The 15575-nt window shown below is 42.4% G+C and overlaps 1 protein-coding gene across 1 annotated transcript in view; it reads left to right on the forward strand.

Annotated features, from left to right (window-relative positions):
• The window catches only part of ptprn2 (protein tyrosine phosphatase receptor type N2), a gene marked incomplete at its 3' end in the record, with an annotated part of 118515 nt that extends 109465 nt beyond the window's left edge, over nucleotides 1-9050 (forward strand). Inside the window, exons 17-22 of the mRNA XM_084566781.1 lie at nucleotides 544-663; nucleotides 1663-1829; nucleotides 3887-3940; nucleotides 4927-4991; nucleotides 6950-7023; nucleotides 8979-9050. Of these exons, the coding sequence (XP_084422907.1) occupies nucleotides 544-663; nucleotides 1663-1829; nucleotides 3887-3940; nucleotides 4927-4991; nucleotides 6950-7023; nucleotides 8979-9050 (552 nt within the window). The remainder of the gene's footprint in view (nucleotides 1-543; nucleotides 664-1662; nucleotides 1830-3886; nucleotides 3941-4926; nucleotides 4992-6949; nucleotides 7024-8978) is intronic.
• Nucleotides 9051-15575: the final 6525 nt, after the last annotated feature.

The raw sequence follows: 15575 nt of genomic DNA on the forward strand, positions 1-15575 counted from the left end.
CTCATCACATCCTGGCACAGTTGGCACAGTTGGCGTGTAATATGTCCACTGGGTTGGATCACAGAAGCTCGTGATTAGCGTACAGTCAAGGCCATTGTGTTTTTATGGCAATCATAAAACCCGCGTTTCCTCCTCATTTTCCTAATGGCTGTCGTGGGCCTGTATTTTTATTTTTTTTTTCCCAAGGACGCATTAGATTGTGATAAGATGAAATGGAGCAGCAGCGCAGTAGATGTTGTGATCTCGCTCAGACGACTGAGAGAGGGCGACACATGACGCGCCCTCCTGCTGCTCGACCCAACATTCATCATTTGTCACACACAGAGAGGTGACATTTATTCGTACTTCCTGGACGTAGCTTAAGAAATCAATTTCACCCCAATACAAGGCTGCCATGTGATGCTCATGTGCAGTATGCTGCTCCTAGTGGCACAGTTCAGCTACATGTTAGCACTAGTGGAAAGTCACACGGATGCATGGGAAAGCGTTTGTTGTCTCAGGAGGTGTAACACAGATGTCTGACGTCTCTCTTCTGGTGTGTAGATGGTGTGGGAGAGCGGCTGCGTCGTCATCGTCATGCTGACTCCGCTGTCTGAAAATGGAGTGAAGCAGTGTCACCACTACTGGCCTGATGAGGGATCGGATGTCTACCACATATATGAGGTACGTCAGGAGATTTTGAATGAGAACATCGGGATTACTTTGGGTTTTGTCTCTCCGTGCAAATAAGTTTGGGTTTATTTTGCTGAGGTTTCGAGAACTCTGTCTCCGCCCCATGCGATGAGGATTGAATTGAATTTAGTTTGTGCTGCTTTCCGGAGTGACGTTATTCAAAATTCAACAGCAACATGTATATCCAGAAGCAATGTCCATAATTTACGGACCTCACAGTAAACATCTTTCAGTGCAACTACTTTCTGCTCTGTAAAAGAGGAAAAAAACATGTTGTGCTCTGGCATCCAAAGCTAAATCTCAGAGACCAGTATCATACCCGGTATTATAAGTTGACATGAAAGGAAGGATGAGGAGGACAACCTCGATATCAAAGCTTTGGGGAAAAAACATTTATTTTCAGTCTCTTAAAAATAATAAAGAAAACATGGATGGAAAAACTTTCCATTAGACTCTTTTGTATTGATGCTGTTCTCCAAATCCCTTCCACAAGACTGTTTCCAGCTCCATTGTACTCAAATGTAGTAGTATGAAAGTCAGCCTTCGCAGTTTAAAAGTTGATAAAACTGCATATTCATCTCTTAAATGGCTTACAATAACACTACCTCAATTCATTGCTTAACAGCGAAGAAAATCACAATCAAAATGAACAAATTACTCTCACATTCTTCGGTATCTAACTTAGTTACGTCTCATTTAGTCAGAAAATGACTAATTTAATACAAGAAAGAACACAACAGTGTCACAACAGTCTGTGATTTAAGTATCATCTCTTTAAAGTTTCTATAAAAACAAATACAATTTAATGAAAATTAAATTAGGATGAGTAATCCTGTCATCAGAACTATCAGCGTGGTAGAAACTTCTAGAGATAAGTCAGACTATATGTTGTTGTGGCCACTGTGGATCATTAAAATGCCTCCGACTCATTACCTCAGGTTGTTGCATGGGTGTTTATGTCATCTTTCTCATATATGTGTCTTTGTTCAGGTCAATTTGGTGTCTGAGCACATCTGGTGTGAGGACTTCCTCGTGCGGAGCTTTTACCTGAAGAACCTGCAGACCAACGAGACGCGCACCGTCACCCAGTTCCACTTCCTGTCCTGGATGGACCGTGGGATCCCCACCTCGGCCAGGACCCTGTTAGACTTCCGCAGGTAGAATGGGGATCCACCTGGTTGGCCTCAGACACAGTAGTTCAGCTGATTTCAGACAGATTTCCACCTTTACAGCTGGCCTTTATCCCGAGCTTGTTCTTAATCACCTTCCCTTATATTCTGTATGCTGTCAGCGCCTCTCCGGTCCGTCTCCCTTTTGCCCCTCTGCCTTTTGGTGTCTTAGAGAATGGTTCGTTCTAATAAGGACTGTGTTTCTGTACTATCCCTTTCATCCTGGGCCTTTTTCCCTCACCTCCCTCCAGCACATGTGATGCAGCAAATTAACAGCCCCGCACTGCCTGGCTTGGCTTTGGAAGAAAAGAAAGAAAGGGGAGAAAAAAAGCACCTAATTCAAACACCCAATTAAATGAGAGCTGTCTCACTAAAATCATGGGAGAGGGGGAAAGCTAGTGACTGAATAACCTCACTCTGTTCTCCATATAATGTGTTCTGGCAGAAGAGCAGCAATAGCTCCTCTGGGAAAACCCAGGAGGGTTAGGAAAAGCCCTCCAAATGAGAATAGATGCATCTGATTTGTGGATGGAAGTCTGCCCCACTGGTTTGTAATGCAGATGAGAGAAAAAAAAAAAAAAGATCATTTAATTCTTGTCTGACTGAGTTGGTGCTATACTTTGAAATTAAACCGGGCGTTGTCAGTATATATTTGTGGTGATATCGCTGTGTAGGTTTGAGCTGTGTACTATTTGTCCTGCTGTTGAGATCTCTCTAACAATCAGCCTTGACAGTGCTGCTGTAGGTTATTGGGCACCCAAAGCTCTCTGATTCAGTCGGAGGTCTCAGATCCACACGACGTACCGTACACTCACAGTTTTCATTGGTTTCGGCCATGTCGGTATTTTGCGGTTGCCAGTGTCATTTTTGTGATGTTGCAGCTAGTAATATGAGCCCAGTTGCATAGTCACAAAAGTGATCATTGGAAACTGTGTCTCCTCAGCCAGGCCTGTGCACAAACTGTCTATCTCTCACTCCTGACTCTCGGCCTCCCTCCTCCTCCTCCTCCTCCTCCCCCTCCTCTTCTCACTGCTCCTTCCTCTGGCTTGCATGGGAACTCCAACCATCTCTGTATGCTGTTTGACTAAGGACACGTTCTGATTTTACTCATATTTTTGAATGCAAACTATCTCAGAAACAAAAGATATACATTTAATATAATGTCATTTGAAATGAATGATGCAAAATACATAAAAAGACTTAAAAACAAAACACTTTCCCTGCAGAATATGCATCATGTTTAATGTCGAATGCATGAGTTTAGATGATGCCTGTGATGTGATATGCAAGTACACTTAAGAAATGCTGCTAATGCCTGTGTAAGTGGATTAACTACATAAAATATAACTATACAGCACATTATTTCCAGTGCTATTAGCATATTTACTATTGTGTTTGCATATTTCTAATAATCCTAAATATTAGTGCATGCAAGATGAACCAGAGATACGAAGAGGTACTTACTTTTCCTTTTGTCATTGAAAGGTAAAAAAAAAACAAACGGGAGGAAATGGAAAACACGCGGAAGCTCTCAGTGTAGTCAGTTTCCATGGCAACAGCGGGGTGTGAAAAGCCTCGTTGGCCTTCGCCGCGCCTGTGGTGTATAACATCCATAATTGGCCAGGGTTAATGCGTCGGCGGTCGACAGTCACAACGTCACACCGCCACATTCATCACCCACATGTCACAATAATGCTGTTTGAAATGATGCTCAATTTATTCAGGTGGTGCGACACGGTTTTCTCTCTCTCCGCGCTCATGTTAAAGTGATTGATTGACAGGAGGCAGCGTCTCTCTCTCTCTCCCTCTCTCTCTCTCTTTCTTTCTCTCTGAGCTGCGTTTGTTCCTTAGATTATTGCTGCCGTTAATTCTGCCCGGGCCGCGGCGCAGGAGTCTCTCACGAGTCACATTTGTTTTAATTATCGCTGTTATTATTGTGCAAAAAGAATCGATCCTGTTTCCTGGAAATGATTTAGCAGCATTTAACACAACCCGCCGCCGAGCTCGCAATAACATCAACTTTTCTCTCTTTTTTTTTATTTCAGAAAGGTTAACAAGTGCTACCGGGGTCGATCTTGCCCGATAATTGTTCACTGCAGGCAAGTATAACTATTTGAACTTTGTGGAAGTGGATGACCCCGCTGAATGGAGATAGAGAGTGTTTGTCGTGGCCTGTGTGTTGGAGGGGGAGAGGCTGTTTATTTAAAGCCGCTCAGTCCATTTACTATCTGGGTCCACTGGAGCTGCTGTTTATTCCACAGACTGTGTCCTTATGTAAATAGCCAAAGACACTTCCATTTCCCATTTGGTTGAGTTAGTTAACTGGCCTTGATTGGTTTGCATTAAACACCAGGTATCTGTCCGAGCACTTTTAATAGTCACATCCTGTTAAGTCATGCATGGGGCCAGTAAGCCTGCTCTCCCTCTGAGGGAGCTGTATGGACTGAGTGTCTTGCAGTGGATTAATGAAGCTGTGGTGCTCAGGCCGCTCTCCTGTTTTATTGGCCTTGCCTTTATTAGAAAGATGTCCACGCCTTGTTTGCAATTAACATGCAGAGCCGTTGAATGGCTGGCGGGCACAAAGGGAGGCTTTTCATGGGGCTATCTCTGGAGTAATGGAAAAGCAAGGCTCTCCAAAAGCTGTTCTCGAACCGCCCCTGGCCTCTCAACCTCTCCTCTGCTCCTGAGGTGCATGCATTTAAAAGCCTTTGTCCCCAGCGTGCCTTAGAAACCATTCCCCCTCTTTCCAATAGCCGAGCAAGTCTCAAGACCACACATGCACTCATGTGCAAAGGTTTAACATAATCACATTTATTTGAACATCAAATATTCAGATCTATTTTTGCAAGAAAGTGAAGGATTATTATTGATTTTTGCTTTATAAATACTCTGTTTTATCTGTGATGTCATGTTTTACGCAAAAATGTACTAGTGTGCGTCTGTAGCCTTATTTGTGTTTAAATATACTCAACAGTCTCTCAGCAGATGTAAATGAGCAATTTGTTTCCTCGTAAGAAAAACACTCTGCGATTAAAGCGTCTCACCCTGCCACCTTAATGATCTCTGTCTCTCTGACCCTCTGCAGTGACGGCTCTGGCAGGAGTGGGACTTACATTCTGATTGACATGGTCCTCAATAGGATGGCTAAAGGTAACGATCAATGGCTTCCCTTTCACTCTTTCTGCTTGCGTTCGAGTGTTGCCCTGGCAACGCTAAAGCCTCTCATTTTCCACAGAGGGTCTTGGGGATGCATTAGAGGGTGACTTTTCTGAGGCCTGGAGAGGCAGCGAAGACAGAGGCAGACATGGAGGGAGCAGAACAAAGAGAAAACAGAGAAAAGGGAAATGAAAAAGAAACCTCTACCCACATTAGTAATTATCTATTTAAGCCACCTTCACACCGTATTGACCTGCATCACTGCTGCAACATGAATTTAGATTGCACATGCATGGAAATTAAATGTTTAGAGTGAAAATACATTTTTAAAAAGCCGCAATTTGCTCCAGCGGTTTGAATCAATATTTAATATTTAATGGGGGATATTGCGCTTCTTTGATTTTATCATTGATTTATTCTTAACAGTCCACAGTTTAAAATTTCCCCCTGAAAATTGTTGGTATTTTTTTCTTGTTTTACACAAATTTGAGCAGAACGTCGGCATTATGTTAGAAATTCAGGCTTCAAGGTGCATTTGCACTTTGTTTTCTGCAATTTTCAGATACAATTGGTGACAAATCACAGTAATTTGGTGCTAATGCCAAAAGAAAAATTCACAGTTGTAACAAGGAAAGGATCTTTGTGTTTTACGTGTATGAAGATTGATTTGTTTCTAAGTCTGAGGCTTTTGTGAGAAGTTTCCAGCTGAATTTCTGCGCCAACAAAACCCGAGCCGCAGCTTAGGAAGAGCATCATTAAGCAGAATGATCATTTTGAATTCTTTTGAGCTCTCCAGTTCTCAAACGTCTATTGTTGCGCTGGAGCTGGGTTCCTGCAAAGGCCGCCTTACGTCACCTTAAAGCCCTCCATAGCTTAGCCTGCCCTTTGCCCTTTGACCTCCGCCCTTTCCCCTCGCTCCCTGCCTGCCCTTCCTCCTGCGATCCAGCCTCATCAGAACAGGTTAGGGTTAGCGTTAGCCTCTAACACTGTCAGTAAAACAGTAATAAGACTGACCCGTCTTGATGGAGTTCATGTAGTTCAGTGACGAATGCACTCTCGTCCGTGGTGATGAAAGGTGCCAGTCGGTCTCTTTTAACCTTTTGTTTTCTGCTCTGCAGCCAAATGTATGAAACGTACATAATCTCACTCTCCAAAGCTTTTTTTTTCTCCTTTGGTCAGAGAGCCTCTCTTCAGCTTAACTTTGGAATCCAGCCCATCTCAGACATGAAAGTCTTGTCGGAGCACTGGAGTACTTTGAGTGCAAAGTCCAGCTGCATTAAATCCCACTTTCTCTCTCTTTCTCACCCACACACATACATACATGCACTCACTCTCCCGCTCCATCTCCTTTGCTTCCTTTCTCTGCCTCACTTTCAAAAACATCTTGAGAGTTCTCCCTCTCCGGGTTTCCTCTCTGCATCTCCTCCTGCATCTTCCTCAAATGAGCTCTGGCGTGCTGTTTGAAATCCACAAATCTGAACGTAGAAGGAGATTTCCAAGATTAACATCACAACCTCAGAGCGGCTGATCACTGTTGAAGGCAACTGTTGCACAGGTTAACCACGAGAATGACTGCTGTAGAGCTGCTATAAATCATTTTAAGTAGAGTTGGTTGTTACGCGCCTGCACACACTCACACTGACTCCGACAGCGTTGCATCAAAATGCTCTTTCTAGTTAGAACCAATCTTTGAATACGAGCCTCACAGAGCAGCCGGTGTGTAATGTTTTTGACTGCGTTATTTCACATATCCCAAACCCCCCAAAAATATCCTCTTGCATATTTTATCGAGAAACAGTCCGTGGCTCTCGTCCAAGTCTTTCGAGGGATGAATGTAATAATTTTCAATCGCTGCGCTGTTCCAAAGGGAGCCCAGTATAAAGAGAGATTGACAGATGTGAGCTGGATTACTCCGCTGCTTTGAACTCAGTCCAATTTTCGGTCTGTTGCAGGTGCTAAAGAGATTGATATTGCCGCTACCCTGGAGCACTTGAGAGACCAGAGAGCTGGCATGGTCCAGACAAAGGTAAGGTCCCCGGCTTTGAGTTGGAGAGGTGGGGGGAGGATGGAGGGGGGGAGAGAGGGAGGGAGGTAAAGTGCAGGGTGGGGGGTTGCAGTCATTCAAACATAGGACTGTCTACTTCATGTGCACGGGATCAGGGGAAATGATGGTGTAATTGATAACTGCTTCAGGATTAGAAAAACATTGTCCTGGAAGATAATAACTCCAGATTTATCACAAGACGCAGAGAGGAGATATTTGATGGATATATTTTGGATGAAAACTGCAGCATTATAGGATTTTAGGATCATTTCTGTTGCCTAAACATAACAGGATGGAACCGGTTTGCATCCTGATATATATAGGAGCCCGAGGTGTTGCCCTCAGATGTCTTCTTTTGTCCAAGCAACAGTTTAAAACAGTTAAATATAGACGAAGATTAGTTACTTCTGGTCTGTTTGTGGCCTTTAAAAATTAGACAATTGTGAAAGATGTTATGTCTCTCTAGTACTGTATCTAATCAGTGCTAGTACTCACACTCTTTAGTCTCAGTCTATATCACAGAGGGACCTCCACCTCACATCGTTTCAGAGAATAGTTTAGGGCGTGTGCAAAGCATTTCCTCTCCTCCACTAATGCAAATATTAGGTAGGAAGTCTCTTTTGTTTCTCTCTTGTAATTGGAAGAAATAATAATAATAATAATAATAACAGCAAACCTCATGCAGCGCTGGGCGATAATATTTATGAGAGCTGCTTGCTTGCAGACTCCAGTGTTCCTAGGTGGTTCATTAATGCTGCTTCCTTCTCAGCCCCGCTCTGTTCAGAAACCAAGCACTCCGTCTTTTTTTTTTTTTTTTCGTTTCTGACAAGTCTAAGTGAAATTATATTGGAATATTGTTGATTCCACTTTGTGGCTTCGTGCTGGGCCTACACAGAAATTAGATTGTAATGAGGTATGAAATTTAGAGTTAGGTTTCAAGGATTGGACAACCAATTATCTTTTTTTCCTCCCCTTCATGATGTTGCCACTTTATTTTGGGACGGAGCTCGGGAGAAAAAATTAATTCCCCCCCTTTTTTTTTCTTCTGGTTACTCCTTTTGACAAACATCAACATGCAGTAATTACAGCGTGCCTTGCTTAGATCCCGTCTCTGATCTGTGGAGCAGAGATTGATCTCCCCCCAGTGGTGTAAATGTGAACAACACGGCATATACCCACAAAAATAAGATTTTAAAAGTGTCTTCTTTTTTTTTTTTTTAAATGCACAAAACTTTACACCCAACGTGGGATTTAGATATAGGTAGAGATGGATGTTCTTACACATTTTCTGGCCCCATCACAACTTCAGAAGACAAATAAAAATAGAAAACACTCCAGATAATCTCCACAGCAAAGCGAAAGGCACGGCCACCAGTGACTCCCCTGTATTGATTTAGCCTATCCTCAGGCCAGACTATGGCAGGCTGTGTGTTGACACATCTAAAGACTGTTCCCTCCAAACTCCTACGTACCTTTTCTCTGTGAGAGGACCCTGTGGCCTGCAGCCTGGGGAGAGGAGAGGAATATAAAAACACCAGGTCCATGGGGCAAACATCAATCAGCCCCTTTTGCGCTCCTCTGGGAGAACTATGAGTCGGTTTCACAAACAAATCCACGCACGCACACACACACGCAGAAAAAGCCGAGAGACAGCTTGACTCAAAAGCTCCATTTTAAGACACACCTGGCTGGATCGATGGCGTTGCCGGCTGCTCGTGCACTTCAAGTTGAAAGCTCAGAGATTGCTTCACCTTCACCTCAAGTCGGTGGCCAAGCACATCCTAGGCAGGGTCAGGAGATACGGAGGAGCAGGAGCTGCCAATCATTCTGAAATGGCATTCCTGAGGTGTTACACACTTGGACACACACTAAAACTTTATCCCTCCTTTTCTTTCCCTGCATCCTTTCCTCCTCCTCCTCCTCCTCCTCCTCCTCAGGAGCAGTTCGAGTTTGCCCTGACAGCCGTGGCAGAGGAGGTGAACGCCATCCTGAAAGCGCTTCCTCAGTGAAGGCATCACACACACCCCGCCCCCCCCACCCCACCTCCTTCTCGCTCGGCGAGCACCGGTTTCCTCTGCCCACTCAAGACTGACATCTCTCTCTGCCCTTCCTTCTCCTCCTCTGTCTCTTCCTCCTCTTCACCGCTATATATACTGTATACTTATGAATGTCGTGCAGGAAATCTCACCCGGATCCATATTCGCAAATTTCAGAGTGTCGATCTGTCTTGTTTTAGCAATTCGGAAAAATACGAGGTGGGGCCTGATCCGATGTGTAGATTTTTTTTCTTATTTTGTCAATATGAACCCCGGCTCCTCCGTAACTGTGATGTTGTTCCTGAACATACCGTTCTAGTGCCACTGACGAGATGTTTATGTGATGTCAAGTGAAGAATTTTGTTCCCAAACAGGCCATCTACTGTCGAAAGAATAAATGATACAGATGTGCAAACATGGCAATTGGTGCATTTAAAGTAAACTACACGAAGAAGACTATTTAATCAGCTCTCGGTTTAGTCTTGAAAATGTTCAAAATTAGTTCTTAAAGTTACAGATCTGAGACGTTTGGCATTTTTCCTCAAAAAAGTAAAAGATTGTTGCCAATACATTTCTTGCCAATCCTCTATTCAGTCCCACTCGCAGCTATAGTACTTTCATTATGACAACATGTAAAGCAGATGAAGTTCTTGCCTGTAAAAACCACAATATTGTACAGACTATATCCTCTAAATGAATCGATGTAGCTCCTCCTCCATGATCTGAATCACTGTACCCAGCATCACATGTGCAGATGTTGTGTATTGTTGTACTTTGGGTCCAGACATCTCACTCATGTATTAACCTTTCAGATTCTCTGACTCTGAGAAAGCCTCACAGATCCTGATTATAGCGACATATCAGCTGTTTTTCTATTCCTCATTGTATCGATTCTTTTTTTTTTTGTCAGTTACATAAAGATCTAATATTAAATGTGAAATATACCAACTGAGATAGCTATTGCTTCTATTTAAAGATACTGTCATCCTATATCAGTAGTAATAATATGATGTATTTAAGAAGAACTTATATCGGGATTGTTGCTGAATTTGTTCGTCCCTCCATCACTGGTATATTGTGACATTTTGTGCAACATTGCAGATTATTCCCTCCGTGTATAGACAATGAATGACTTTATGAATCCTTATATAGTGAATACCGAGAGCCTCAATGAGAACTATATATTTTGTGTGAGATTGATAATAAATCCCTACAGACTCTACTGCTCCGCTGTCTGGTGTGTAATGTTATTTCTGATGCCGCGCTCACACAAACACAAATAGGAAGGCTGAGAATGCTGCCCCCCCCTCACCTGCTCGCAGCCAAAGTCATTTCATCGAATGGTAGCCTCGGAAAAGTCACAAAGAAAAAAGCTGCACGGCGCTCCCGGAGGGTTTGTATCCGGGAAAAGACTCCCAGGTTTGCGCAGATGAAATGTTTGGTTCACCAGGCCTGTCGGCGCAGAGAGCGGCTGAGGATTTAATATGAAATCAGTCATGTATTTCAACCCGCTGAGGTCCTCTCACAATATTAGGAGGAGAGGAGAAAGTTCAGGCAGTCAGAGTCCGGTCTGATCAATATTGACTGAAGGATGTAGCTTTCCACTCACTATTTTACATTGCTTACAGTTATTTATTCTCACCTATATCTTACCCACTTAATTTACTCTGATCTGCCTATTACAATACGTATATACATCATGCCAGCCTACTCACCTATAATATAACTGCTATTGTCACTGAGGTAGTTTCATGCCTCTGTGCTCCTGTTCATTTTTATAACATCTACTCTGCTACAATTAATACTTTGAATGCTGCCTCTATCCGTCCTTTATATCCACTCTCAGTCCCCCATGCATCAGCTTGTATCATGTTTAAAGGATGCCTGTATGAATTAATCTGCTTGTTTCTCCCTCCTCCCTTCTCTTCTCCCCCTCCTCCCTATTTTTTGCCTTGTCTCAAGCAGACGGGCTCCCCCCCGTACGAGCAGCTCAGGGTTTCTTCCCGTTAAAGGGGAGTTTCCCTGCCACCGTCACCTAAATGAAGCTGAATCGCTTTTATTTTGTTCCTGCAGTTTTCCTGCATATATTCACTTTTATAATTTTAATGTTTTTGTGAGAAATGAACAAACGCATGTAGGGTGACTTAAACGGATCAAATCCCGTGGAAATAAAATCAGTGCAACGCAATCCAGGTTTTCCAGAATCTATGAAAAAGTCAGCGTCTCCGTCTCCATATTTTCCATTGCTTCAACCCAGTAATCCACTTGGGTTGCCTCTGTCTTCAGCCATTTCCTGATGATGGCTTTCAGACATGCATCTGTCTCCGGACCTCGTAAACCTGATGTTCTTGAGGGAGACTTTTAAGGATGTTAATGTAAGAGTAATGTCAAAATAAAAGCTCCAGGATATTACTTGGTTTGATGTTATGTTAGTATTACGTGTTTTAGCTCATCCTATTCTGGACTGGAAACAGAGATATCAGGACTGCCGATAATACATTACTATTACTATTTCAAGTCATTTTGACCCTGTGCCTCTTTTAAAAGTGAGACCTTATCCCAGTTAAATAAAAAAATAAACCGAACTAAGTGAGTGTATATGATTAATAGTGAAAATTTATTGTCAAACAATCATTTACTAACGCTTTCGAGAGCAGATGTTACAATTGCAATGTTCCCACAGCAGGAAAAATCTTTTTATTCCAACTTTTCCAAACTAATCCTCAGAAATTACTTCATCAGTGGTAAACTCCACAACAATAAATGTTAATAAGTCATTAATATCTGGTGTTGCCAATAATCTATAAAGTAATGATCCAAAGTGCAAGTGTCATAAACACCGACTAAAGGTGGTCTATTCTGTCACAACCTGGCAACCCAGATATTGTTGGTATCTCAGCGGTTTATTACTTACTCTAAAAAGCATCAGTTGTTGATCATGAATAATATATATATCAACAGTAAACTAAATATATCAGTTTTGATCCAGCCATGTTATTCCTTATTTAAATATTGAGCTAAGAGATTATAAAATAAACTGTAACACTGGAGGAATTGGACAGACGCAGTGTGGAGAATGTGTCGTTTCCAACCCCTCGACTATGTGTGTCCTCGTGTGAATGCATATTCATTTGTGTGTGTGTGTATGTGTGTGTGTGTGTGCTGCCCGTTGACGTGTCCCTCCCTCCCCTGACAGTTCTAATAGCCGGGAATGAGACTTCATGCACTTCCTGAGGCCTCATTTGCATATGATTCGCTGATGAGCTGCCACCGCTAACCAGCAACACCAAACCAAAGCCCTATTAATATTCACCCATTCAGGTTGTAAAGCACACAAACCTAATCAGCTTAGAAATTACTGTATGGAAACCATAATTACGCATGTTTAATTGCTTATCATCTGATGGGTACAAGTTTATTAGAAAATGTATTCATGGTAATTGCTTCCTGAGGTATCTGGTGTGCTACAATAGCACGCGATATCCTGTCAGCTCCCATTTGGGAGGATTAATGCCTTCTGAAAAAGTCACAAAATTAGATACTGTGCATTGGTTCTTTGGATGCTTGGTTTAACTCAAAGTGATTTTTAATTTAGGGATTTCTAAATTACTGCTTAAGCTCGGATAAGTCTTTGGAGTGAGATCCATCAAAATCAGCATATCTCGCTGTTGTTAAGGAGTGCTGGAGTATCACAGGGATATAAATGACTACAGAGTAGGCAAATCACTGTGTAATCATGATGCTGCCAGAAAAATACTCACAGATCTGTCTGGCTAGAGGGAAATTTTCAGACGGGAAAGCTGTAAAATGAAACAAAAGTGAAAAGTCACAGGCATGAAATGAAGAAACACGTCTTGTTTTGAAGGAAAGCCGCCGACGGATCAGTCAGTCCTGAAACGAGCAGATCAAGACTCAGTGCAGGTCCCTCGAAGGGGCCTCCACCGCGCCAAGAACTTCGAGTGGATCTTTTCAGCCACAGACCTCAGTGAGTCTTCCAGCTCCTGCCCACTCTTTGATGATCCCTCTATGGTTTATTGTAATCACTGTTGGCTCTCTCGGTCCTTCTGACACACTCGTAAATTCATGAGCTTTATGAGGAAATACGAGTGCAGCCGGTAGTTCCTCTTTAGATAAATCCTTCTTTCATTAAATCACAGATTTCCAACTAGAAGTCTATTTTTATTAGCAATTTTATGTGTGATTGATATATGAGATATGTATATTGTGTTCAAGGGGAAAGACTACAGAATGGTGGTATGATTTTGGGATAAGTGGAAGAATGAGTGACAAGCCTGATGAAGCTGCTTCTCTACTGGCAGAAAATGCTTTAAATGTTTTTTTTTAGCATCTTTCTGCTGGTTTTGATTCCAAAGCTCAGTTCTTTCAGTTGTACCGTGCATCGTTTCTAGATGCAGCACGCAGCAGACAAAATCACTATCTAGCCAGTCAACAAAATTACACAGTAAAGTACACAGTACAGACACACCAAGGTGCCATCGGAAGTCGGCATACGTCATCTGTGTCTGGACCAAAAGTTTGCCCTTAAAAAAACAACACTAAGACTACAGTCAAAGGCCAGCTAGCACAAGCATTCTGCATCCGTGAGAAAGGGCATTACCCTCCCTACCAGCAGGTGGCAGTGGTCTGTGTTCGTCCTTCAAAGATCGAAAGAGAGAGGTAAGGACGCTAGGAAGAGCAACAAACCATCACAGAGAGCTGACCTCTCCCGAATCATGCTGGTCCGCTGGTCTACAGTTCATTCTAGATGATCACGTTGTTGTGCAAATATTTGTGTATTTGTATGTTCCGATGAGAACCTTCTTTGAACTTCGACTCGTTAAAACTGAGCACGCTGCAAGCTCCTTCTTCGTTTTTGAAGAGTACCTGCTAAGATACAGATAATGAATATAAAGTAGTAATTACATCCTAGCCCCAAGTGGTAGAGGTACAAAAGCAAGCGTGGACATCCATGAAGTCTCCGATCAAAGGGTGCAAAGAAGGGGGCCTCTTGACGCCCCTTGACAGAGCTGCTGGGCTACATTGGAGAAAACATGCTGGGAAACGCAGCAGCAGATTCTTCACTTGACTTCAGCCAAAGTTTGGACTTGTGAAATGCTGATATTAATATTTGCTCTAATGGGCTCAAGGGTGAAATATCCCCTACAGATACCATGGACAAGTCAACAAACATAATTATTTTGTGTATTAAAGCACGTCCTGTTGAATTATGACCAAGAACTGTAGCTTTAATCAGATCCACTTGGTTGCTTAAAAAATAATTGCTGAGTCCATTTTTAAAAAGCACAGCTGCTTAAGTTTTCAAGTCACGTCCAGTTTTTGGATCCAAGACCAAGAGGTACTTTAGCTCTCTAAGCTAAATAAAAAAACACCTGCAGATCATTCAGCTTTTGAATGCTAACAACCAACATGATGACAAACATGTCATTTCCCTGTGGAGAGGGGTTGGGAAATCCCAGAGTGTTTGCTTGTTGGAAAAACTGTCTGGGATGCTTTCCAGGATTTCCCAAAGAGAAAAGCCTTGTTTTTCTTAGCTGGTGTTGTTGGGAGTGAATGGGGAGCAGATTGCAGAGGCTTCTCCTCTCATGTCTGTCCAAGGCCTTGATACCTTTGATCTTCTTAAGAAACAAACAAGCTTTTAAACTCGGCACTCCCGGCTAGTGTCTCTCTTCTTCTTCATTCTCCGGTCGTCAAAACGCTGATCCTGAGAAAATTGATCTCGCATGAATAGCTGCTCATCCTTGTGCTTATGCGGCGACTTGTGCTTTAAAATGTGGACTCCCACCATGTTGTCAAAAAAAAAAAATACTTTGCTCGAAGTGCGAACTACTAAGTTGGATCAGATCTGAATGTTTAAAGCCAGACCAGATGTGATGTTCGGTTGTGATTTTACTTCATCTTAACTCTGCACAGTAGTGAGTAGCTTCAGGATAAAATTCCACAAAAGCTTGAACGAACTGCTAAAGCCCACATAACAACAACTAAAATCAAACAGAGTTTCAAATGATATACCTCTCTGGGTAATATTCGTGGAGCTTTTTTTAAAAAAAACTTTACATCACAACTGGTTGCAGCAAAGAAGGATGCTAGTCCTGAGTCTCGTAATAATTTATCTATGGAAAATCATGAAAAATTCCTACTTTGCTCAAACTAAATGGAGATTTGCTCATTCCCAAATTTGCACCACACAAACTAGTTGTAATGCAGAGAATCAGAGATGAGCTCATCACAACATACTTTAAATGTCATAATATCTTCAGCCAACAGCCAACTAGTACGCATGTTCTGCAACTCTTCATACCAGCAGGTGAGTATGTCACTCAACAAGTTAGACTAGAAAGAAGCTCTACCTATCCTGAAGCATGCTGATTAGTTGAGGTATGTTTCTTCTTTTAATGGCAGGGGATCATGTCGCTGCTAAATGTTTGTGTATTCGAATGTTCAGATGAGATCAGAGTCTTCTGTGTGCACATTCTTGAG

The sequence above is a fragment of the Chelon labrosus genome (assembly GCF_963514085.1).
Source record: "Chelon labrosus genome assembly, chromosome: 18".
Classification (NCBI taxonomy): Eukaryota; Metazoa; Chordata; class Actinopteri; order Mugiliformes; family Mugilidae; genus Chelon; species Chelon labrosus.